General features: G+C 30.4%; 1 protein-coding gene across 5 annotated transcripts; it reads left to right on the top strand.

The window, feature by feature from the left end:
• The first annotated feature begins 98 nt into the window (after positions 1-98).
• Positions 99-23398, top strand: LOC126734141 (serine/arginine-rich splicing factor 5-like). 5 transcript variants are annotated; one of them, XR_007659992.1, is made up of 8 exons: positions 99-229; positions 285-485; positions 11150-11466; positions 12418-12613; positions 14215-14413; positions 17369-17512; positions 17778-17877; positions 17988-22487. XR_007659992.1 is itself a non-coding variant. In XM_050437671.1 (7 exons), exons 2-6 carry the CDS (start codon positions 376-378, stop codon positions 17504-17506), a joined length of 960 nt encoding a protein of 319 aa, XP_050293628.1. In that variant the 5' UTR covers positions 99-229; positions 285-375; the 3' UTR covers positions 17507-17512; positions 23288-23398. The 5 variants fall into 5 exon arrangements, 4 of the variants coding, with proteins under 4 accessions (XP_050293628.1, XP_050293627.1, XP_050293626.1 ...); XM_050437671.1 differs by lacking the exons at positions 17778-17877; positions 17988-22487 and adding an exon at positions 23288-23398; XM_050437670.1 differs by lacking the exon at positions 17988-22487 and having other exon boundaries at positions 17778-17912.
• The last annotated feature ends 4465 nt before the right edge of the window (positions 23399-27863 follow it).

Below are 27863 nucleotides of genomic sequence, written 5' to 3'. Positions count from 1 at the left end.
ACAATTTATGCATCCCACTATAGTTTATTGGTAAATAGGAGGCCCTCTAGTGAGAGAGAGAGTCCAACCAATCTGGCAACACTGCCCAAACGTCAAATGTCACTAGCGTCATTGTAAATGTTTGTTTGACCGCGTCCTTTTTTGCATCTGTCTCGTGTATCAGGTAGAAAATCCCTAATTTTCATAATTTTTATTGCATTTCAACCCTCTGCGGGACGTTTACCCTAACGTAAGTAAACGAATTGACTACCTGAATTTTCCACACTATATAAATCCCAATCTAGGTCGAGAATCGTCAGTTATTTGCACAAGATAACCTCTGAAAGAGGTTGGCGGTAAAGCGGTTTTCTTCAGTTTTATTTTCAAGTTTTCCAAATGGGTTCGCGCGTGTACGTCGGTGGAATCCCGTATGAAACCCGCGAGAGGGACCTGGAAAGTTTTTTCAGGGGTTTCGGTAGGATCCGGGACGTTTTGATTAAGAATGGGTAAGATTTTCGTTTGCATGCCGCATACTTTTGAAACTGTTGTTTTGCTTGATTCTATACATGTTTTAGGCTTGTTTTTTATGTTTTAATGCTCTAGGGCTGTATTGAGATTAAATAAATCATTCTTGATTAGTTTATGATAGTTCTTAGAGTTTAAATGAATAACTCTGCAAAGGCGAGGTGTCATAGTAACATACCAGCTTCGATGGGGTTAAATTCACATCAATTTATCTAGGTTTGTCAAATGTTTGAAATGCCACATGCAGATATTAATAATTGTCATAAGCACTACTACCTACTTACTGTTGCTGGCGCTTCTCATCAGAGTATGAGGCAGCAGACCAAAAAATTCATTTGTAGCATAGTAACTGCTATTTTGCCTGATTTCTCACATGTCTTAAGCTTGTTTTTTAATATTTGAATGCTCTAGGGCTTTGTTGGGAAGACATAAATCATTCTTGATTAGTTTATAATAGTTTGCAGGGTTTAAATGAATAACTCTGTAAAGGCGAGGGGTCATAGTAACATATCATCAACACATTTTCAGTGTATCAAAAACTTTCTGTCAAATGCTCGAAAAGTTACATGTAGATCCAGATTGTCAACAACACCATAACCTTACATGACCCCTTTTATTTTCTTAATAAAAAAATTATTTTTAGTATACTAATCTTTGTATTTGTAAATAGCCTTATGGCTTATACTTTAATACTTACCACTGGCTCATATCTTTTAGTTCAGGAAATCCTCATAAATTTATTGTAAATCATGTGTTGTAAATGTATTGCCTAAATTATACCTGAAGTAAGGCTCATTAGCAGAGTGGTAATCATTTAACTCATAAGTACTTAGGTGCTAACATGGTTTCTTTGTTTTGTAATGGCATCAAGATATTTATAATTGATTTATCCTTCACATTCCAAGGCAAAAGCATGAACTTAGACAATTATGTGGTAACAACATATTTTGAGTATTGTATTAACACCATTTTATAATATATTACAATTTTATACCAACACAATTTTGTATAAAATATACTGAGAATTGCTTTATTTTGTCATAATAAATCTGCAAACTGGTAAAAAAAACTATTGAAATATTATTGAACGCCTTTTGATTAATTAAACATGTTTGTAATTTTTTCTAAAGTTTCTTCCACAAAATGTTATTTTCTCAAAATTGAAATTTCTTAATTAGGGGATTAAGATGTATGATACATTCACAGGTGAATTTAAAAAACAATCTTTATTCAGGTATTTTGTACACACAATGCAAATACATACCTATAGATATATAATTACATAATGCACTAGAACTGTGCAATTGGCAAAGCTTAGCCTTCCGGCAATTATTGCACTCAGCCAACTCATCCTAAAAAATACCAAAAAGTGCCATCTCGAACACTTATAAAAAATATGCCATGGCAAGCAGTAAATCCTAACAAATATTTTATTAAAATATGCCAACACAATACCTCATAAATGCTTATTCCACCCATTTCAGGAATTTTTATTTTGGAAATGAAGCAACCAGAATATTCGACAGAATTTTTGAAGGGAATTTTAGTTACTGTGAAAACATGAAAAAGTCTTTCAAGTAGAAATTCCATAGATTTTTTTCAGAAATTTTAGATATTTTAAGTACATGTCGTAAGACTAGAATTTACATTATGGATAAGAACTATCCAGAATATTTCATAGAATTCTTGGAGTTTTTCAGGAATTCAGTATGAGAAAGACTCATAATATGTGTAAGCATTGAGTTCCATGGATATCTAAAATTTTCATTTTATAAAGAATTTTCCAGGTATTCTTAAATGAATTTAAGATAATCGTGAAATTTTCAATGCTCTAGTGTATCTAATAAATATGTCTTGTACCCTTGTACAAACCTTAACTAACCAAAATTGCATACCTTATAATAATGCAGAGGTCACTTATATATAATAAGTTAACACATCTGTCCTGTATTTTGTTTATTATTTTAATAATAATTTATTCTTAATTCATTAAATAATTTGTTATTAAAAAATGATTATGCACATTCATGAGAAAATTTTTTTATATTTTCTCAAACAATCAAATTTTCTCAATTTGTAGACAAATCTATAGCACACATTTTAAACATATTCTATCATAATGATTTTTACCTGGTTACCATAAAAACCTCCAAAAAATCATTACAGTGCAACATTCTTATGAGATAATTTTAATAGGGATTTTATCTATTCATTTTCATTCAGTAGGTAGTGTACAGCCATATTACAATAATACCCTTACCATTGTTCTCTTCTTGATTCTTAACCCAAATTCTTCAAATCCTAATAATTTAAAATATTTAGTACATAAGCCCATATAGTTTAGTTGTAAAATGCCATTAAGAAAAATAATTGGTTTTTCTTAGAATTTATAGGTAACAGGGTTTACTTATCTAATGGAAAGAAAATAGATTACAATTTTTATTAGTTTGCTTCAGACAACAAGGAACAACAAAAATGCATTCTTAAATTACTCCTATATGAGTTACAGACAACTGTTTAATTTATTTGAAATTTAATATATTTTTTTAAATTATTTATATACCTAAATTCGGTAAAACCTAAGCTCTGGAACCAGTGATAATCACTCTTCTAGAGTCAGTTATAAAGAAGTAAAATATATATAGTATTCTAAATTTTTTAAGGGCATGTTCTGGAAGTCAAAATATGGTTTTTCTTAAATATGTATCTATATATCTAGGCCAAGGTTCTTGGTGCATTTTGAGAAATTCAAAAGTATAACTATCCTAAAGTGTACTGCATTAATTTTTGGAACAAAAAAATAGTAATTTCAGGACATTAATCTTTAATATAGAGGTGTTACAGCAGTGAGAGGATCAACAGGTTGATAACAATGAAACACTATGTCTTATCTATATTATAAATATAATTGAGGGTCCAGTGTATAGCCACCTGTATTTTTTGCTTCCTATTTCTTAGGTAGTCAGTAGCTACTAAAAAGTGCATGCAACATCCTTAAATCTAATAAGAGTTTGGATCACAACATTTCATGCTTCAACATATCAAATGCCTTAGAATAGTCTCATTAATTGTTTTTTAAAAATTGTCAATGTGTTTTATCTACTCTTCTATAAAAATGGTGTTAAGTATGATATTAAAAATTACCATCCAATTTTAAAAATGTCAGTAGTGTCAAAATTATTAGATAACATAATTTCACAGAAAAGCTATAAAGCTATTGGGTTTTATTAGTTGAAGTTTAAAGAATTTTAAATAACATTAAATATTTTTGGGCCCTTTATGGCTCCTTTACTAGAATATGCTAGTCCAGTTTGGTCATCAAAATATACATATATTGAATTATTGGACAAAATTCAACGAAAATACCCTAGATTCCTTGTTGCCTTTAAACTTGGCCTATCTATAGAAGACATTTAAGGAGGAGGAGGAGGAGGATACAGTACACCCTGTAATCCTTCCAAGTTTATTATCATTTAATTAATACATAATTTGTTTTATAATATAAATGCTGTGGTAAAAAAATAACAAATTTCTTAGTAGCACCTAGGTGTACAAACACCTGTGTGTGCTAAAAACAAAATAAATAATTTATTATAGTTAACAATATTAAAAAAAAAATTTATATAAATTTTAAATTAGTTCACATAATATCAATTTACATTATACATTCATTGCATCTTAATTTAATTTAGCATACTTTTAAATTTTTCTTCATAATACTGATAGATGTATTATTTTACTTTTCTCTTAAATAAGGTTATGTGTGTTATGTCTTTAATTTGCTTTGGTAAAATGTTGTAAATTTTTGGCCCAAGCCAAGTAATAAATTTGAAATTGATGTTGTTTCGACTTAAAGGTATTTCAATTAATTGATCTGCTCTACCACATGTGTTATGCATATGATTGATATATATTAATTTATTTTGATTTTTGCGGATATACATGGAAACTGTGTGAATATAAATACATCTTACATTTTGAATTTCTTCAGTGAAAAAAAAAAAAAAAAAAAAAAAAAAAAAAAAAAAAAACTTTTATTACCATTCAAAATTATTAAACATTATTACAGAATATACGAAACTAAATTCCATGAATATACAAATAATTCAAAATTACAACAATTTGTTTGGTAATCGGAGTGCAACGCGATTTTTATTAAAAAAAAACCGATACACATGCAAGTACATAGATTACTTGTACATGTGCTGTACAACCCGTGTTCCTAAATAAACTATTTTCTAAAAAACGTAATATTATGTATTTACAATAAGGTCCATACCAAAATCAAAAGGGACAATATATGTATTTTACAATGAACTAGCGAGTGGCTAAGAAGCTGGGCAAAAAGAAAAAAAAAAAAAAAATAAAAGAATCCAAAGACGAGCGAGAACGGTATAGGGGCGAGCACGAAGGGTAGATAACAGGCAAGTGAGAATTTAATTTTAATGTCAATATTTGCAATTAGCAAGATCAGGTGTGCAGAACATTAATTAAAACAAAAATACCATTTTATAAAATACGGTCACATTAGGTTACCATAATTTGCGTGTTTAAGAGATATTTTTTTAAGTTTATAATAAATTTTTTTAGGCGAACATTCCTTTATATAAATAGGTAGTTCATTCCACATCCGAATGCCCATATATAAAAAAGATTTTTTAAAGGTTGCTGTTCTATGTAAAGGAATTCTAAGCAAATGGGGATTTCTTGTATTATAAGGAATATCTTGATTAAAAAATAAATTTCTTAAATTTGCAGGCTGTCCGGTTTTCATTATTTTATAAATTAAATTAAACATATGGACTTTCCTTCTATTGCTCATATTCAGAATTAAATTAGAATTTAAATATGGAGTTATGCGGTTTCTAGAGGCAATATTAAATGAATATCTCATGCAACTATTCTGAAGTTTTTGTATTTTGTTCGCTAAGTATTTAGTTAAAGAATCGCCGTATACAATATCCCCATAGTCAAGTAATGAAAGAACTAGTGTATCACACAGCCAATATTTTATTTTTGAAGGCAAATATATACCTGGGAATCGTCAGCATACTGTTGGAGTTTTGAATTTTGAAGACACTTTTCCATATCAGCCACATAGAGAGAAAACAGTAACGGTCCTAATATGGATCCTTGTGGAACACCCATGGTAAGAGGCAAGAAGTTGGAGAACTCATAATTTGACTTTTTGATTACCCGAACGCAGTGAGACCGACCCTCAAGATAAGATTGGAAAAATATAATGGCATTTGTAGACAACCCAAAATAGTGTAATTTAGCTAATAGTAATTTATGATCAATGGTGTCGAATGCTTTACTAAAATCAAGTAGGGTTAAGCAAGTTATCTGTTTTTTGTCTTCTTTAATTCTAATATCATTAATAAGGCTTATGAGACTTGTTGTAGTACTAAAAGATTTTCGAAATCCCGACTGACAATCAGGAATTATTTTAAACTTATATAAATATTTAGAGAGTTCATTATAAATGTGACGTTCTAATATTTTTGATATAACTGGTAAAATGCTTATTGGTCTTATGTCTTTAAATTCTTCAGGGGAGGAAATTTTAGGTAAAGGAATAAGAATAGCTTGTTTCCATTCACTAGGATAAATTTTCTGCAAAATACAACTATTAATAATATTAACTAAAGCCTCTAAACAATAAGGAAGACATATATTTAAATCTTTAATACAAATTTCATCAACTCCCATTGCATTACTTCCAATGTTTTTTATAATATTCGCAGTTTTTTCCTCATCAATTAAATTGATATAAAACTCTTCCTGATTAACATTTAGTTTATTATTTTTGTAGAAGTCAATTTTTTCATTTGAGGTTGATTTTGTAAAAGCCACGGAGATAGAAAAAAATGAGTTTAGGTCAACTGCATTATTTAGTGTTTCTGGTAAAGGATTGGTTTTAGTTTTTGTAAAATTAAGTTTTTTAGCGGTATTCCAAAAATCTTTACCTTTTTTTAAGGAAAATTGTTTGAAATATGCCGCTTTCTGTCTACTTATGGCATGTTTAGTGAAATTTCGAAGCTGTCTGTAGTAATTTAAATTCCCAGGAGTTTTCTGTTTTAAATATTTGTGACGTGCCTTATCTCTAAGTTTCATTAAAAATTTTATATTGCTCGTGATCCAGGGAGTAAAAGGTTTTTCTTGTAATATTTTAGTTTTAAAAGGTGCATATTTATTAATTAAGTAAGTAATATTATTTTTTAGTATTGCAATTTTTTCACTAATATTATAAGTATAATATATATCATGCCACGGGAGTTGTTCTGCCTCATTTTTAAAAGCTATGGTATTAGTTTTTGCATAGTCACGATATTTTATAACTTTTTTGTATGCTTGATATTTAGGAATATTTAGCTCTATATATGTTAGGTTATGATCAGTTACACTCTCTGGCATGTATACAGATTTGGCATTCATGTATTCAAGGTTATCACTAATTATTATTAGATCCAAAAGGGTAGATGTATTTGAGGAAATATTTATTCTAGTTGGATCCATTATTTTCTGAGAAAGATTAAACGTTTCTAACGTATTTTTAAATTTTTGAGTAATTGTAGTTTGTTTTAATAAGTCTATATTAAAGTCACCAAAAAGAATTACACTATCATAATATGGTACAGAGACACTTAACATGTCCTCAAAAAAATCAAGAAACCTAGATGTATTCGTAGAAGGAGGCTTGTATAAGTTTGTAACAAGGATATTTTTTTTATTTAACGTAAATTTAAAAAAAGTAAGTGGGATGGGTATCTCCTAGGCTTTTTATACATTATTTTTAGAATCGATTTTTGGATTATGTTATGCTTATTTAAATAAATGTTGTACAACCCACTCCATACTAATATGCCATAACGAATTACAGCTTCTATCAGATTTTTATAAATTGTTTGTAAAAGTTTTTTGTTAAATATATCTCTGAGAAGAAAAAATTCATGTAGCAGATTTCTGATCCTATTCGTAACACATAATCAATATGAGGACCCCATTTTAGGTACTTATCAATTACTATCCCAAGATATTTGGTTTTTGAAACTATATTAATTTGACCATTATCTACTAATATAGTTGAGAATGGAGTCTATTAGCTTCAGTTAATGAAAAGGCTATATAATTAGTCTTAGTAAGATTTAAGGACAATTTATTCACACAGAGCCAGCTTTTAATTACCCTGAACCCATTAATTGCTTTTTGTTGAGTCTCTGGCCAAGTATTTCCACTGAAAATTAATACAGTATCATCGACATATGAAATTGATATTCCATCTATATTTATTTTTAACATGGAATTAATGTAAACTAAGAAAAGAATGGGGCCCAGAACAGTGCCATTTTTTAACCTTTTTTAGATTATTTTTGGGAACAAAATATTTTGTTTGAGACTCTTTCATTATTTGTAGATATCTTACTAAAAAGTTATTCATAGCAATTCCTGAATCATTTACACTTACAACATCTAACCAGAATTCTTTGAAAAATTGTCATGTTATACCCAATCTGTCCAGTTTGTATAAAATTGTTACCAATGGATTATATTGTTCTGAATATTGTCACTCTTAATGTCTCTTAAAGACTCAGTTGTGATCCCAAATTGCTCTTAGTTAAATACCACATTAACTGGATTGTGTTGACTAACTAGCCAATAACCACTGTAAAGATATTGACTGTTTTTGTACACCTTTCAGAATATATTCACTCTTTTTGTCATATGGCTTTATTATAGAACTATAGTTTATATTTTTTTATATACAAAAATTGGGAAACTGTTACTAACACTATTATTATTACTATAGTACTCGAAAGACATTAATATTTTTTTTTTTTTTATTTTAGTACTTAACTAAAAAAAAAGACTCTAAAGTAAATAAACAAAAAAAAAATATCTTTGTATTAACTAATAGATTAGGAACATAAATTCTCACTTGGTTTACCCATCAAACAACATATTAATTAAAAATATTAATTGAACAATACTAAGTATTCAAAATTTTCATTAAACTACCCTTAAAAGACCCATATGAATTGCCAAAAACATCTAGCCTCTCCTCCCGATCCAAAAAATCTAGAGATCTCACCAAAAAAGAGTTTTAAATGGTTCTATGGAACCCAATATGAAATAAATTATTTTGTCTAAGTGTTCTCTGAGGAATAGAAAATTTAACTTGGGAAAGTAAATCCGGACAGGATATAATACCATTCAACAACTTATAGATAAAACAGATGTCAAACATTGTTCTTCTTTTATCCAAAGAAAAAACTTTAACATAATTCAATATTTTGGTATAATCATGATTAGCAATAAGATCCAAATTAAACATGTAGTTATAATATCTTAAAAATGTGTTTTGCACACTCTCCAGTAATGACTTATAGACATTATACTGGGGAGTCCAGATAATTGAGCCATACTCAAGCTGTGATCGTACCAATTCCACATATACAGATTTGACAGCTTGCAATGATAACCCCTCACAATTTCTAAGCGTAAAACCCAACATTCTATTAGCTTTTACTACTATTTGGTCTATATGAATGCAGAAGTTTAATTTCGTGTCAAACAGTATTCCTAAATCATTAGCAACATCCTTTAATTGAAGTTTCTGGCCGTTAATTGTGTAAAATGATGGTATCCTACTTTTTTTCCTATGATATGAAATTTGGAAGCATTTATTTATATTCAAATTCAACAAATTATTTTGGCACCACAGAGAAAGGCCATCAAGATCTTTCTGTAAGAGGCTGATATCAGTTCCATATTCTATATTCAGTATTATAAGACAAACCTTTGATTAAATCATGGTTTAGGTCGTCAACATTGTTGAAAAAATGTTCTGAAACATTTCAGGACTTTGGAATTTTCAATTCCATTCCAGGCATTTGAAGGTATTAATTTCAGTAAGTTGAGAATGAAGGCACTTGATATGCGGTGCAAGATCTTTGAAGAATTTTGATTTCTGATTTTGGTGTTTTATACATATATAATACAATAAACTTTAAATGTACTGTAACTGACATAGTTTGTAGATAATGTCCCATTAAGTAGCAAACAAACTTATAAGTTTTTGTGATTGGTGGTTGATAGTAGGTTGATGTTTGATGGTCATAACTTGCAAAAATAAATTTGGGACATAATGTTTCAAGGGAAGTGTATTTTGCCTTAATAGAGTCCCACTTAAGGTATAGAATACAATTTTGGGGTTTTGCATGCAGACATTTCATTCAGTCCGTTTTTGTTTTTCAAAAACAGGCTTTGCAATGCTTGTGTGGGGTTGGGTCTAGGGGGCACTGTTTATTTGCCAAGGAATATTGACTTTAACTTCACTTTTTATTTTAATGACTGCAAATATGGTTTACAAAAAATACAAAGGATCACTAAATAGCAGAACAATGCCATTAATAATAGAAACTTTAAATATTGAACTTAAAAGCAAATATCAGTTGTTAAACAACAATCGTCTACAGCTTAACATTCAAAAGACAAAATCTATGATTATAAAAAATAAATATACTAATATAAACATAATACATGATGTGTTAATTAGCGATCAAGTTATAGAATATTTCAACAAGTTTAAATACTTAGGTTGTTTAATTGATGAAAATCTTTAATTCATTTAACTACATAACACAAAATAGCAAAAAAAATCAATCTTTTAGGTCATCTGTCAATAAATTTAAGTGTGTGGTCCAAATTAACTGTATACAAGACCTCATCTTTTGTTTAACTCTTTTTATTTTTAATGAATAACTCCGAAATCGATTTACTACAAAAAAAACAAAATAGGGCGTTAAGAATTTTTCTTGATATTTATTCATAAAATATTACACCAGTTAGTTCCAAGTCATTTAGTAGAAAACTGTAAGTTTGTTAGTGACATTCATCAATAAAATACAAGATTAAAAGATAATTTTTACGTAGACAGGGTAAATACTGGTGCAGGCCAAAGTAGTTTATATTTTAAAGGTTTAAAATAATACAATGAGTTGCCTGATTATGTAAAGAGCTGTAATAATGTAAATTGCTTTAAAAGGGAATGTAAGCAATATATTAACACTTTAATTGTTATACAGTTAAATTAATAAAGGATTTTTTTTTTTGAAAACTTCCTTGAGCAATCATATATGAGGGAATAAAAATATTTGACCATCTGCTTCTGGAAATAAAAAATTTAGATAGTGAGAGACTTTTTTATAAATAGGTCAAGAAAGTACTGTTAAGCAAGGCCTTTTATTCTCTTGAGGAATTTTATCATGAAGCATTGTAAACTGCAAGTATTGTTAACCCTCTTGTAAACTTATATTTGTTGTTATTTTGTTATACATGAAAACTACTAATTAATGTTTTTTGTACTCTTATTTCATTTTTTTTAATACAGCTTTGTAAATAGGAGTATACATTAAAATAGAGCATAATTGATTGATTGTTTGATTATCAAGAAAAAAGGCAGAATGTCATATCTATTTATAAGATGGTTGTAGCTTGGACAGGGCTGTGTCTAGGACATTCATATGTGTATATCATCAAAAGTTATTTTGACCCCAGAACTTACACCTCTATAAAACAAAATTGCATTCACCTTTGCCCAAACCCCATTTCCACATTCTTTAACGATTTCCCGTTCATCTAGAAGATATGGATTCGTAGAGTTCGATGATTACCGTGATGCCGAGGACGCAGTCTACGAACTCCATGGTAAAAAACTCCACGGGGTCCGTGTTAGTGTAGAAATGGCGCGGGGACGTCCAAGGGGTCGCGACCAAGAATGGTTCTCCAGCAGGGATAGAGACCACGGTAGACCCAGACAAGGTCCACCCGTCAGGACCAACTATAGACTCTTTGTGGAGAATTTATCTTCGGGAGTGTCTTGGCAAGATTTAAAGGATTTTTTGAGGCCAGCCGGAGAAGTCACATTTGCTGATGCACATAAAAAATATAAAAATGAGGGTAAGTGCGGTCTTAAAGGAATAGTTTTCTGTACACGGGGTTATTCACGACACAGAATATTATGGCTAAACTATAGGGTAAAAATCATTTGAAAAATTGGGGTTCCAGAAGTATCTTTTAAAAGTGCATAAACAATTATAAAAGTTATGTTTTTTTTTAATAGAAGACCTTGTATATTATTTGGTTTTTGGATTCTACATCTTAAATAAGAGTAGGTTTTATTAAGGTTTACCCAGTCTATACGTTAAAGTTTTCAAAATATTTTGTGCTTTGTGAAAATACTGAGACAATTTCAATAAAAAATTCCTTTACATGTTTTCTCTTTTTTCTACCATATCTGCACTAAACTATTAAATTTTAAATTTCTTTCGTATAAAAGTTCCTATTTTATACAAGGTGTTCAAAAATTTGGATTAAATTATTATAGTTTTAACAAGGCAATAAGTTGCTTAATTAAAATGGAACACCCTCTGTTTTATATCACCGATAAATAGTGACAATGAATTTTTTTTTTATTCATTAAGGTCTTCCTATACCTAAACCTTCTCATTTTTATAAAAAAATTATAATATTGAAAATGCGGATTGTTTTTAAAGTTAAAAAATTATATTTCACAGTAGGCGATAACAAATTGACATTGCTAATATTGTCTTGTAATTTTTTTGTTTGATTAATTTTTTGTATGTAACAGTAACTAATTCACGCTGGTTTTTACAGTTATGACTTTTCAGGTACAACATGCAATAGATATGATCTATTTTCAACCCACTATTATAATACATTATACTTAAGAAAAATAAAAAGTAAAAATTTCAAAATGATGACTATCTAATTTTAGTGAAAGTGACTTTTTTAAAAGATACTTCTGTAACCCCCTTTTTGTATGCCTTCTTGAATGATGAACGATAAATCTTTGTATGAATTAATGTGTGCATAAAATTGTCTTTTTAGGTATCGTAGAGTTCGCCAGTTATGACGATATGAAAAACGCCATCCGGAAGTTTGACGATGCCGTACTAAACGGACGTAGAATTCGATTGGTAGAAGACAAAAGTAGCGGCAACAGTAGACGGTCCAGATCCCGGTCCCGTTCGAGGTCGAAGAGCAGAAGTTCCAGCGCCGACAGTAGAAAAAGGGCAAGATCACGGTAAGTGTTTAGAAAGTAAGAAACTTTAACTAATCATATACACTAATAGGCACATATTAAGTAAATTCCTCGAAAAAAATTAGGTGAGACTCGTGTGTTCTTTATTTTACATATTGTGACTATGTTTATGCTTTTTCTTGAGATTTAGAGAGCAAAAATCGTATACAGGATACAGAATGCTTGCTTGAGGTTTATCGGTGGTTTGCGCAAATTTGATCATATTCCACATTTATTTATATAAGGGTAGTTAAAGATGAGTGATCGTAGAAATATGCATTTTTTCCTTTATTATAAAAGATGTTTTTTCTTTTATAGTAAACATTGTTTATTATAAAAGATGCTTAATTAATTAATCGACTCCCAATTGATTAAAAGAGCGTATAGTATTTCGAAATGTCATTCACATTGTTAGTATTAGAAATGTCAAAACAGTTGAGAGATTACTTTAACTTAAAGATTATTAGAATTTATGAAGTTTATGCACAGTGGCAAACGAACATATGGAATTATTTTATTTTTATATTAGGTAAATTATATATTTCTTCTTTAATTTAGCTAATAGATACACTAACCGACAAAAGTAGGGCAATATTTTCATAAAATTAATATTAAAATCCCGAATTAGTTAATAATACTTAATGTAAGATATCAAATTAGGCTGCTGCCATCGGCGACAACGCTTTTGATGATTAAGGCATATAATACCATTTTGGCATAAAGTTTTAAACGTTAATTAGGATTGCGTCAAAAGTAAAGCACAAGTTAACAATTAATTATTCAACAACAATTTATTCAAATGATTCAAGGTTTTCAGTGAAAGTAAAGAAAAAATAGTTTATTGTAAAATATATATTTTTTAATTCTGAATATTCTTGTGCTGAATTAATTATGACGTTCGAGAAGATCAAGAAAAACAACATTATGGAGCGCAAATACTCCGCACCTAAAATTATAGCTGAAACAGCAGGTTTCATCCTAATTACGTTACACCGGCAATTAAACATGATAAAGGCAGTGGTTTTTTATAGGGTTGTTTCTTGTGGAAAGAGGCCAACTCTCATATACACTTTAATAATGCAACCATGGATCGATTTGTTTTTAAGTATATAATGGAAAACGTCATGCTTCTTTGCGACAGTGGTATCGAGAAAACAACGTTCGAGTTTTGGAGTGGCCGGCACAATCCCTCGACCTTAATCCATTTGAGAACTTGTGGGAAGGAGTAGAAGGTCCTACTCAAACACAAATGTTTCTGAATAAACAATCATTGATTAAATAAGATAAAATCAGTCAAGTTGGGAGAAATCTTATGGATAACGTTATTTAAAATTTGATTTTTATTGAGATAATACTTCTAGTAATTATTATAAAGATATATGTTCAATGTTCTTTGTTGCTCTATCTTTTTTCTGATAGTTTTTTTGTCTGGTTCAGTTGAGTAGCTTTAAGCTAGACTTGAGCCACACTTAAACTGACATAAAACAGAAGTAGTAATAATTCTATAGGAACATTTATTCATTATGTAAATTTTTGTATTAAATAAGAGTCATTATTTATTTATTTATTTATATAAACGCTTTCTTTTATTTGGTGTCTTTCAGGTCGAAATCATCCCGTTCCCCGGTTCCGAAAAAGGAGAAGAGATCCCGTTCAAAGTCGAGAGATCGGTCCAGGTCGCGTCGTTCCCAATCCCGACACGAGTCCAAGGATCGCAGCACGAGCAGATCCCCAACCAAGAGACAGTCCAGTAAAAGGTCCAGGTCCAGGAGCGCCTCTGGTTCACCTGAAAAAAGATTTAAGGTAAGAAATCTCTAATTACGATTTAAAATTTCAGATATGGAAATTTACTGATTTCGCCTGTAATGGCAACATGTGTAGGATACATGGTTTTTGATCATTCTGTTTCATTAATGTCACAATATAGACATAGATGTAGGTGATTTTTTTATTTACTTTTTAGTTAGATGTTGCAATTTTTTATTGTTGAAATAAAGCTTGGATAATTAGGAAATCAATAATTATTAAAAATGCATTTTAAATTAAGATAGAGTTGCTGATAAAGGTGGCAATCAATTTGATTTTGACACAAAATTGAAATTAAAAAAAAATGATATGTGAAGGTGAACACTTATATAATAGGGCAACAAAATTACATATTTCCACGTTTTTGTTACAAATTATAGATAGTAAATACTAATGATATATATTTTTAACTTCAGTTATACAGGGTTACTGGTAATTCGATACATTCCTTTGGAGATGTGATAGGGGAGGGGGTAAGAAGTAAATTGAACCCTAATATGTATTATGCAAAAGTTGATAGTTTTCGACATATTTAATTTTTTCTGTTTTTCTTCAAAATGTAGACCTTAGTGGTTTAAAAGGCAGTTTCCAGAAAATCCGCTGTATATTTTTTTAACTTTTTAGGCAAAATACATGCTCAACACAATAGTGTTACGTTTGTAATGGCAAAAGTCCCGCAAATAGTTGTAACCATAGGTAAATTCTCGATGCAAAGTGTAATTTTTTTTTTCTTAAATAAAATACTACACTTTCTAGTGGATATTTTTTGAAAAAAAATTATGCTACATTCTTCAAAATTTACGTAAAACTTTCTTATTATCTAAGCTAGCTCACAGGATACAAATACTTAAAAGTTAGGTGACATGGTTTTGTATTTTTATTATAAATTGTAAAGTAACACATTTATCAGTATTTACCTTCACAAATCTTGTTCAAAATGAGAGCCTCTATTGCGAATACAGGCTCGGCAGCGCCTTCTCATTTCAGTCTTTGTTGTTCTAGTTGTTATGGTATTCCTGCTGCTGGGCAGCGTTGGTTATTCTTTGGATAAGTTCTTCCCGGGTAATTATTGGGGTTGCATAAACCAGTGCTTTCATTTGACCCCATATGCTATAATCAAGCGGGGTTAAGTCAGGGCTTCGTGCTGGCCAAGCTATTGGACCTGACCTACCAATCAGAAAATGAGCTGGACAGCCGTCATGTTGAAATATCATTCGTCCTCTAACGGCGAGAGGAATATCGTCAAAAAGATCTTGATCTATTAATTGAAATATATATTTCCAAAAGATTGGATTATCGAGGGAAGAGTCTAATTGGTGTAGCTGCAAATGATACTTCACTAGCTCAAACTGTATTAGCTTTCATGATATGTACTTATTTCTGTAAGTGTTTTTGACGACATTTTTGATGATACTTAACTTTCAATTTAAAACAATCATTGTTTCACATTTATTATGTACCACACTGTATAATATGTAATAATTCAGGCTTTGCATGTTAATTTACAATTTAACACTTTGTATCCACCATTTATTTACCATATGTAGAATTATTATTCGAAAAAAGCCAAAAAAAAATATTTGATCAATAATAAGTAAACATCCAGAGGTAAATATTTTTTTTGTTGTATAAATTGGGATATAATCTTAATATTATGAAAATAAAGTTAAAAAATCATACCAATGAATAGCATAATGCTTTCAACAAAACGGGCATTTCTGTTAGTAAAAAAACTTAAAATCATTGCCGAGTCCCGTTAAATACGGCTATTAAATCGATCCGGAAGCATAAGCGGTTCGCGGTGTTCCCTTGCGATGTTCGCGGCTAGAGTAAAGATGGCTGTGGCTTTACTTTAAAATCCAATGCAAAAGTTATGGATGGTTTGTCCATTAAGGATATTAAGTTGTGCTTGCCGTTTTGTTCGTACCTGCTAATACATTATAAATAAATGTATATTATAACAAAAAATGTCTACGATATGAAAAAAGACAATCATTAAGCATATTGCAAAAGTACCAGGACCAAAAGAGTTTGGGGATCTTAGACCCATAAGTATTTTGCTTGCATTATCCAAGGTTTTTAAAAAACTTTTTGTGATTTGTAACGAAACATAGCAATTTGCTCAATTAAATATAATAATCATCACCTCCCAATCTGGTTTTATAAAAAATGTTCGTATCTTACAGCCTTAACAAACATTTTAAATGATAAGAATCAATGAAGACCAAATTTATTCTACTTCTATGGCCTTATTGGATTTTAGTAAGGCCTTTGATACAATAAACCATAAGTTATTACTAGCAAAACTACAAATAACAAACAGTATTAAGTTAAAATACGCTGCTTATTACTTTAAATAATGTACCCATTCCAATAGTAACGAAAGCAAAAAGCCTTGGGATGATTCTTGACAAATCTATATCTCTTACTTCACATGTTAAAATTAAAATTAAGGCTGCATAGTTACGGTTAAGGGCCCTTTTCAAAATTAAAAAATACCTATGAGAAAATAAAAAAAATTTAAACTTTGTGAGAGTCTAATTTTATCTCTGTTCTATTACTCTTCCACGTGCATATGTTTTCATATCGCATAATACCATGCTTCTTAAAAAAGAACACTTCTACTAATTTTTTGTATATATTTATTGCTGGGGCTAAGATAAACATTTTTAATACATAGTCGTTCAACAATATTGAATAAATTATAAGATTAGAAAATAAATTGAAAATTTCTCCAGTTTTGGCCGGCACTGTAGATAGTTGTGAAAGTTAATTTTTCTGTAACTATAGTTTTTGTATATTTTTAAAACTGTACCTTGTGCGGGTACGGTTGAGGGTTCATAATCGAGGGACATGTGTCATTGTAAATACTATCAAAATAAAAATTATTGTATAATTTAATGTTGGGCAAATAAAACGTATTTGAATTTGAAAAGTTATTTAATCTTCCAGGATAAGTCGGTGTCCAGATCCCGTTCACGTTCCCGCACCAATAAGCGCGACTCCAGATCGAAATCGAAGGACAGACGGTCCCGATCCAGGAGCCCGGACGACAAAAAATCCAGGAGCCGTAGCCGATCTCGCTCCTAAATATCCGTTCGTATCTCCCATAATTTTATTTTTTTTTGGTATAGAGAATATTCGACGTTTATTTGCCGATAATATCCAGTTTGTTGTCGTCAAAATGGACAATTTTTTACTTCATTTAATTACCAGATATATTTCTTCAAAAAAAAACGTTAATATTAGTCTTGAATAACCAAAATATGTAGATTGATATTTAAAAAAAACCATTAACGCTTTTTTAGTGATATAGTACCATCATAATATGACATAACCTATATTTTTTTGATGTTATTAGTTTAGTACTGTCTGGGTCCGGCCGTTTGGGTCACGCGCAAGCGCCGCCACCTCCATACTCTGTAATAAAACCGGACTCACCCTCTCCCCTCTCTTTAAATGTAAGTTTATAGATAATAAAGGCTTTCCAAAAACACATAATTTTCGTTGTTTTTTGTCGTATATATATGTTTTTTTTTTAAATTCTTATCTTGATGTTTCTCTTTTATAGGCGACAGGCCAATCAGTAGTAGACAAACAAAACAAAAAACAAACAAAAAAAATGACTAAATAAACAAAAAGATACGGTGAACAAAATAACGATACGAAAAGACAGATATTGTATGTTGTACCCGCAATGCCCGCCACAACTGTACCAGTAAAACGGTTAAGCCAGTACAGCCGACCATGGGCAGCTGAAGAGTCACTACGGCCTCTTTCCGTTGTTTCGAGTCAGTACAGCCCTCGTTTTGCCACATCTTGGATCTTCTATTCAATCCAGGGGGGGTTGGCTTTGATTCGATGTTTTAACGCAATTTTATAGAATTCGACCCTTGAATTCTTAAAGGAGGCAGTGTAACAAGAGAACTGTATAATAAGTTTGTTGATAGATGATTTAGACGTAAGGGATCACGAGATTGGCCGGCGAGATCGCCAGATCTGACACTCATTGATTTTTATTTATCGGGTAATGTAAAGGAAAGGGTGTACACGACACCAGTAAACAGTGCGTCAGCGAGTTATTACCTATTTTGAACAGCTAGATGAAAGCTAAATTAGAAGAGGGATCCACCAGAAAACGGTTTTATTAATGTTTAGAGAATAATGCTGCTCGTTTCGAAAATTTCCTATAGTAATACTTTTTTTTTGTTACTTTTACGTATACGAGTAACTAAAGAAATATTTTCTAGTTTAGATGGTCTCTTAAAGTGATTTTGACAAAATTTGAGCTTTTTAGGAACTTAAATGGCTGAAAAATTAATAATTATTAATCCCCTGGTTTTTATCCAAAAATACACAAAATTATTTTTTTCTCTGAAACCCCATAAGTATAGGGAAGTATGAATCATACCGTTTAGAATTGATAATTCTGTAGCTGAGTATGTCCGAGAATTAAATAAATACATATGAATTTCAGCATATCGTCAACTGCTAGGTAGAAAAAGATATGAGTAAGAACCGCCAGTTTTTACTGTAAATTTCAGGTAAATAGGTTGTGCACAAATAACCGAATGCAGTTGAGTGAATACCTCATGCTTCAAGAACCGCTGCATGTCTACTCCAATTATAAATTAAGAAATCCAGACACACAGACAATGCTCTAAAATATTTTCAGCGCTCCAGCGTTGCCGCTTATATAAAAAAATGGCAACATCATAATAATATTTGAAAAAAATGGACAGTTAAATATTAAGTACTAAAATGAAGTTTTAATGAGGCTATTTATATTCAATCGAATTTTTCTTGAGGGTTTTCAGGAAGAATTTTAGTTTCAATGTATTTTGCCTTATAAAAGATAATCAAGTAAAATTTTTAATTTATGATAAATCACTAAATTCTGCCAAATTTTAAAATGTGTAACTAATTTCTGATTGGTTTCAACTTGACGGAGCCTTGTAGCACTGTCGAGACAGTGTAACAAGAGAACTGTATAATAGGTTTGTTGATAGATGATTTAGACGTAAGGGATCACGGGATTGGCCGGCGAGATCGCCAGATCTGACACTCCTTGATTTTTATTTATGGGGTAATATAAAGAAAAGGGTGTACACGACACCAGTAAACAGTGCGTCAGCGAGTTATTACCTATTTTGAACGGCTAAATGAAAGCTAAATTAGAAGAGGGATCCACCAGAAAACGGTTTTATAAATGTTTAGAGAATAATGCTGATCGTTTGAAAATTTCCTATAATAATACTTTTTTTGTTACTTTTATTTATACGAGTAACTAAATAAGTATTTTCTACTTTAGATGGTCTCTTAAAGTGATTTTGACAAAATTTGAGATATTTAGGAACTTAAATGGCTGAAAAATATTATATTATATATTTGGCTCTCTAATATGTCCCTATATTGAAACCGGTCCATTATACCTTCTATTTTATACGGGGGGCCCATACCATAGCCCGAAAAGCATCCCCAAACCATTACTGCTCCACCACCATGTTTCACTGTTGGACAGGTATACTTGGGGTTGAGTCTTTCATTGACAGGGCGTCTAACATAAACAATTCCATTACTTTTGAACAAACAAAACTTGGATTCATCGCTCCAGATTACCTTTTTCCAATCATGCTCTGTATAATGTAGATGCGTTTTGGCAAAACTTAAACGGGAACGTCTATTTTTTTTTGGCAGGTCTTCTGGCAAATAACTTGGCTTCTAATAGTCTATTTCTCACCATCCTCGAAGTCACGTTTACTCCAAGCTCTTCGTGGATCCCAGAAAAGGCTCATTTTTAGCAATTTTGATAATTTGTTTATCGGTATATGGAGTGGCTTTTCTACGTCTCCCTGACTTTCTTAACAGATAAATCGCTATTTATATGAAACTGCTTAATTATACGAGACACGATAGATCTATGTAACCTAAATGTCTTTGCAATAGCAATCTGCTTTTGACCACTTTTGTATAAATCAACAATTCTATTTTTAATATCGAGAGATAAATGTTTACCGCGAGGCATCTTAAGCAGCCAAATACCGTCAACTTATCAGTTTAAACTGACACTAAGTAAAATATTTTGCATGATTTGAGAAATATTTCAAAAATGTTGCTTTACTTTTTTCCACTCTGAAGTATTCTTTTTTGTGTCCCTTGGTAAAACAGTTTTTATTGGCAAACCATTTATAAGTACCATATGTTTTTATCTACAGAAATTTTATGCTAAAAGTCATCATCTAATATTTTATTTTAGCAACTAATTAAATGTTGCTCTACATTTTTCCACTACTGTGTATATGAAAATATTCATTATTTTGGGTAAATATTTCATAAAAATGCCTGAAATAGTTTTTAAATAATCGTGGATAAGCAGTAAAAAAAATTGCCCTAAATTGGATAGGTCATAAACTGCAAAATTCCTTTATATATGAAATTGTTCACTAACAATTGTTGTCAATTTGGGTAAGAATCTCAAAAAAATGCTTCGAATAATTTATCAATTATCATGAACAAACTTTCTTTTTCATTTTTTTTTTAAGAATATAGCTGTTTTTCTTGATGGATATTAAGCAACCAAAGCCCGAAAATAATTAAATTAATATTTTCAAATAAGTTCGAAAGAAAAAAACTGACTGAATTCAAAAGTAGCTCAGGAAAAGGCTCCGAACCTCATTCAGCAAACAATCTGTTCAATCAATCAACTTCAAGTATAGAGTGTGCTTAAAAAATAAAATAGAAATTAAAACTTAAACAAAAAAAAAAGCGTTTGCGTATCATCTAAAAGGATTTTTTCACCAAAATTACTTAAAACTCCAATTATCTCGTCGCTTCCTTATAAATGAGCTTGTAACTTGTAAAGGACAAGAATCCTTTATAATTATGTGAAAGCATTCCCTAGGAATTGCTTTAGTTTTGTGCGAAAATCTCATAAAATACCTCGCATAGTTTCTGAATTATTATGAGTAGAAGTTAATTTTTTTTCAAAATTTAGTAACACGCTGTCAAAAATATACGTATGAAGGTTCCAGGAAAAAAACAAACTTTTCCTAATGGATTTTTCTTATAAGAACTAGTGGAATAGAACTGAAAGGTACTATTGATTCTTGTCAATAGTACCCATCCGTGTGACTAGTGCCATCAGTTCCCAATAGTGCTATTAGTAAAATCGAATGCATGATGCATTACAAGCATATAGCTATGAAGTGTAATAGTAATTTTATACCTCTAAAGTGATTTATTTAATTTTTGTTGGTACTTTTTCTTCACGAAAGTATCTGCATCCTAAAGTCCGAATTTTTTAGTCTGGAAATTTTAAAGTCAACAATCATGTAATATACAATTCAGACTCTTTAATCAATCTAATAAGCACACCTCTAGCAATGGCAATTCTACACATATCGAGTTCTATGTCATATGGTGGACATAAAGAAATTCAGTTTCAGAATAACATACAGCGTTTGGGAATTGACTGGAAGTATAATTTTACTTTCCTAAAACGGGGAAATAAAAAAATATAAAGTATATTGGAATAATAATCAAAAATATGCTCAAATATAGTATTTACCAACTACATTTACAAGTACCGGCTAAAATAAAAATTCTTTGAGTATCGTTTAAAAGGAACTTTTTATCACACTATTTTATTCTTGTTTTATTGAGCTACGACTGTTTTTAGATATGAAATTATTCGTTGGGAATTGAGTTATTAGACAAGTGCTTATTATAAAAAAAAATACACCTAAGCAATTCTTTACATTCAAAATCTGTCTACAATCTTCTAAAAATTGTACGAAAAGTCTTTGAAGTGTTACCCAAAAATTCTAGTATAGTATATTAAAAATCAGATCGGTAAAGCCATTCGTTTAACATCACAAACATTTAAATTAAAACAAAAAATAAATACATAAAAAATATTGCTGACGTTCACATTAAATCCGGTTTCAAAACTGAGAAGTTTTGTGATTTTTTGATAGATGTTAAATGAATAGCTTTACCAATCTGATGGTGCCTTAGGGCGAAACACGTGTAATAGTTTTTTTCTAAAATAAACATAATCTGAGACCATTGACTTTGTGTCCCTCCAATATCTGAATTTTTATTATTAAGAGGTCTCTTTGAGAAAAATTGACTACTTTTTTGTATTTATAGTATATTTTTAAAACCTTAAAAAAGTTTTTGCCTTTTTAAAGTCAATGCTTCATGAATGTGAGCTTAGCTCGAAAAAATATTGAGCTACAAAAATTATTCATATTTGAAATTCTTCGTTAAGAATTGCTTTAAATTTTGATGAAGTTTCTTACAACAATGCCTGGAATATTTTTTAAATTATTTTGGGTAAAATTTTAATTTTTCTGAATTTTTCAATGAATTCAAAATTGTTTTTTTTTAATTTATAAAAAAATCACTGCAAAGTATGACACAAGAAAGGGTCTTTTCACAAAAATATATTTTTTATAGGAGTTCAACTTTTAGACTTTCTTAACTTATTTCTTAACTTTCCAGTACTAAAAGTTTGATTTTTTTTGAAGAAATAATCTTTTGCTCAAAACTGCTTTAGCTAATTAAATTTTTGATTCAAAAAAGTGATTTATACATGAAATCCATCTTTGAGAATCCGTCTACAAACTCCTGGAATATTTAAAAAAAAAATTTTTTTGAACATATTTTTACCCTATTCATACATAACCCTTTGTATACATGCAGATCCTAATCCTAAAAACCCTGCTGGATTTTACAAAAATTCCACTGTTAATTCTTTATTTAGCAAATCCTTATTCCCAACTAGTCTAGCGTCTGTTATCCTTATCCCAAAATATGCCAAAAAATTAATTTTCTTATTGGTGATATATTCTTTTTCTCTACATATAGGCAAAAGTGCATTCTGCTAACCAGCAACGACCCAACTAAAGCGAAGAAATAACAACATAGTAAGACTTTTATTATAAATTATTTATACTAAATAAACATAATTTTTTCAAACATGTTTTTTTTTTATATACCTACATCCCTCTCCCTTGCCAACATTGTTTCCCTATTATCCGTATCATCAAGGGACCTCTCATTAACCAAATTAGGTTATGTGAACGCCTGTACATTCGACCGTGTCTATACGCGTCTAAATAACCGAAAAATTTCATTATTCTACGAGCGAAATTGCATTTTTTAAACATGAGAACACTCGGCTTTTCAATTAGGGAATTAGAATGAGCTCTTTTTGTGGCTAACAAACCCAAAATACCCCAAAAGGGGGTAATTTTAATGCTGGAATATTTGGAAAAAATATCGAGGTGCAGTAAATTACAAACGTGAATAGTGTATTCAAATTTTAGTGGTTTAGTGGGACCTGATCCAGGAAATAGTTCGGAAACTATTTTAAATTTATGAATAAATGTTTGAATTGGGAACTAATTTAATTCTTAAACTATGATAACCAAGCAGCACATCTATATTTATTCAACGATTAAATAAATATTTATTATATATATTTATATTAAATATATATTTATTCAGCGATTTTTTTGTTTTGGTATATTTATCAACCGTATAGGGTTAAGGAATATTAAACTGTAGAATATACGTATATCATATAGGATTCTGTTTACAAAAGGGAGAAACTTAGAACATTGAAAGGCCTTTCAATGTTCTAAGGGGAGAAAATTTTCAACACTTAAAAAAATTGTCGCGAGATTTACTTACCTAGTTTTTAAACTCGATTACTACATCTCAAATATTTGATGAAATTCTTCTGAAAAATCACGTTTTTTTTTGTCCATATTATCCAAGCTAATAACGCTGTTTTTATACTAAATAGTTACCTATATATAAAATTATGTCAAATTTAAATAAACTGTTATTAAGTTAAATACTGAGCATATATTTCCTGCAAAAATATTGTTTTTTCGTCAACACATCCATTAGCCCCCCCCCACGCACCCCAAACGTTTATTCGGTAAAAAATTCTATTGAGAAATCACTGTTTTTCGTTCATAATATCCAATCTAGTAACACTGTTTTTGTATTAATATTTAATAATATAGATACATATAATTATATAAAATTTAAATAAACAAACTGTGTTATTAAATTACATATTAACATCGAAACCAGTTGTTATTCATGCGTATTATTTCGGAAAACATTGATTTTTGAAAACAATTTCTTCCTGGTAAGGTGTGTGGGGTGGGTGGGGGGGGCAAGGGTAGGGTTAAAGAAAAACGTTTTTTTGCAAAAAATAATTGGTTAAGAAAAAATCAATCAATCAATCGCTTTATTGTCAAAAAATTTTACAATTTGTAGACAAAGCTGATAACTACAGTAAAGACAAAAATAAAATAAAACTAGTAAAACAAATATACAAACTTATACAAATCAATAATTGTATGTGGTCAAAAGTATCAATAAATAAATAAAACACAATTAAAAATTAAAAAATATACAATTGCATGTATACAATGTCAAAAGAAAAAAAAAAGGGAAACCTAAGAAAGTAAAAAAAGTATATATATAAAAATATACAAAAGTGTTTATTAAAAAAAGTATAAAAGAAAAGTAAGATATACAGGGTGTTTCACTTTTTTGTAGCAGGACTTTAACAGTATTTAGAAAAATTAATTTTAAGGTAGGTTTCTCATATAAATATTGATCGTCAAACTTTTTGTTTCTGAGATACAGGGCGTTGAAGTTTCCAAAAAAAAAAGTTTTTATTTTTTAATATCCGAACTATCAAAGATATTGAAATCAAAATTGGTATAACAATTCTATGATGAAGGGTCATAACCGTAAATAATGTCATGTTTCTACGTTGGCCAGTGGCGGAGATATGACTAATTAATAATGGTAATGTGACTAAAAAAGTAGCACGCCACTGGATTAAGTCGATTAAACGATCATTTTTAAATAGTCCATTTAATTGTAAACAAAAATGCCCTCTTGATATTTTTTCGTATCTGACTCCGTTTTCTCTTCAAATTGGGTTGTAAAAATCACTTAAGATTTGAAGATAAATTTATTTCAAACGTCTAATAAATCGCAACATAGAACAATACCACAAATACTTATAACTTATTTATAACAAACAACAGATTACAAGAACACAACAAACAATTAACAAATTTAAAGAAGATGTTCAAAATGTGAACCATTTTCTGCAATACATAATTCACATCGACGAATAACCGAACGTGAAATGTTATTTAAAAATGGTACTATTTCATTACAAGCAATCCTAATTCTATTTATAAGGTCATCCCTTGTTGGAACAGGTGTCGCATACACTCTTTCTTTTAAAAATCCCCATACTGAAAAGTCTAAGGGGTTTAAGTCTGGGGATCGTGCAGGCCACGCTACTGGCCCTCCATCTTTCTGGATAATCGGTATCCAACCAGTTTCGCACAATTCTCCCATAATGCGCAGGACAACCGTCAAGCTGGAACCAACTCCGTCTCCTTAAATTTAAAGGCATATCTTCCCACATATTCGCATGCTCCCGTTCTAAAAATTCCAAGAAGGCTGCAGCATTTACCCGTGGTGGGAAAAAATACGGTCCAAAAAGTCGATTGTCATAAATACCAATCCAGACATTAACACTAAATTCATGCTGGAAGTTTCTTGGTCGAATTCCATGTGGATTTTCATGCGCCCAAATGTGCTGATTATGGAAATTGACCACTCCACGCCGAGTGAAGCACGACTCGTCGCTCCACAACACGCTATTTAAAAAACTTGGAGTATTATTAGCTGCATTAAGAATCTAACGACAAAATGCAGTTCTTTGTTCTTCATCTCCTGGTTGTAATCCCTGAACAGGCTGCAAATGATAAGGACGTCTATGATCCCGTCTTAACACTCGGTAAAAAAAGGTATTAAAATAAATTAATATAAATAACATTTCACGTTCGGTTATTCGTCGATGTGAATTATGTATTGCAGAAAATGGTTCACATTTCGAACATCTTCTTTAAATTTGTTAATTGTTTGTTGTGTTCTTGTAATCTGTTGTTTGTTATAAATAAGTTATAAGTATTTGTGGTATTGTTCTATGTTGCGATTTATTAGACGTTTAAATTAAAAAATAAAAACTTTTTTTTTTGGGAAACTCTGACGCCCTGTATCTCAGAAACAAAAAGTTTGACGATCAATATTTATATGAGAAACCTACCTTAAAATTAATTTTTCTAAATACTGTTAAAGTCCTGCTACAAAAAAGTGAAACACCCTGTATATATAGCTACATAAAACAGTACATATAAAAACAATAAATCAGTCTGTGTGTGTGAAGTTAAAATTAAGTATTAAAAAAATCGTTTAACGAGTAAAAGACTCTCTCCAATAGGAATCATTTTAATGCCTTACGGAAAGTAGGAAAAGATGTGATGTACTTGATGTTCAATGGCAAATGATTGTGCATTTTTTTAGCTTTGTACAATATAGAGTTTTTTACCAATTCTGAATGTGGAGTAGGCAGATATAAATCATACTCCGCGTTTCTGAGAGGATAATAATTATGGGATGGCCTATCTGAATTTGATGAAACGTGCTTGCGAATTAGACAAACGGACTCATATATAAGTAGTGACAGCAAAGTTAGGATATTACATTTTTTAAAGAAATCCTGGCAATGAGCTCTATAACTAAGTCTAAGTGTATAACGCAAAGCTCTCTTTTGAAGTCTGAAAATTTTGTCAAATTGAGTGACACTACACACACCTCAAAAAGGAACGGCTTAACGAAGTTGTGATTCAAAGAGAGAAAAATACACTGTTATAGAGGTTGAGAGGCTAAGCTCCTTGGAAATTGATCTAAGCGCAAAACAAGCGGAGGTTAATTTTCTTGTTAAAGGGTTAATGTGCATGTCCCATTTTAACGACTTGTCAACAGTAAGCCCCAAAAATTTCACTGAGTCGGTTTCGCCAATGTTTGCGTTATCCAGTACAAAAAATTGCAAATTATTTTTATAGGACAAAAATTTAGTTTTGGAGATGTTATGGCAAAGAAGATTAGAGTCGCACCATGCTTTGATAGAAGTTAAGTCACTTGATATGATTTTATGAAGTTCGGCAATATCCGGATTACTCCAGGTAAAACTAGTATCATCCGTAGTAGCTATATCATTGATAAATATGAGAAACAAAATAGGGCCAAGCACTGAACCTTGAGGCACTCCACATTCTATTGGCTTGCAAGAAGACATCGTGGTATCAATCTTCACAAACTGACTCCTGTTATTGAGATATGACTTAAACGGGCATACCTCTAAGCCCGTAGTGTTGCAACTTTTTTATTAAGATATGATGGTTTACGCAATCAAAAGCTTTAGAAAAATCATTGCCTTCTTAAGGCAGTTGGAAAAAACTCCTTTTTGAAAAGACAGGTTGATTAAAATTATAAGATGGCTTAATCTACACTCTGGCAGGTTTAGAAACATGTTCAACGTGAGTTCATCGGT

This window comes from Anthonomus grandis, chromosome 3 (genome assembly GCF_022605725.1).
Source record: "Anthonomus grandis grandis chromosome 3, icAntGran1.3, whole genome shotgun sequence".
Lineage (NCBI taxonomy): Eukaryota > Metazoa > Arthropoda > Insecta > Coleoptera > Curculionidae > Anthonomus > Anthonomus grandis.
Note: the sequence above shows the minus strand (reverse complement) of the source record. Positions and strands in the feature narration are given on the sequence as shown.

Excerpts from the sequence above, each read along its gene's own strand:
- LOC126734141 (XM_050437671.1), top strand. The coding sequence starts at position 376 with ATGGGTTCGCGCGTGTACGTCGGTGGAATCCCGTATGAAACCCGCGAG. Across the intron at positions 11,467-12,417 it reads TAAAAAATATAAAAATGAGG|GTATCGTAGAGTTCGCCAGT; the intron begins GTAAGTGCGGTC and ends TTGTCTTTTTAG. Across the intron at positions 14,414-17,368 it reads CACCTGAAAAAAGATTTAAG|GATAAGTCGGTGTCCAGATC; the intron begins GTAAGAAATCTC and ends TTAATCTTCCAG.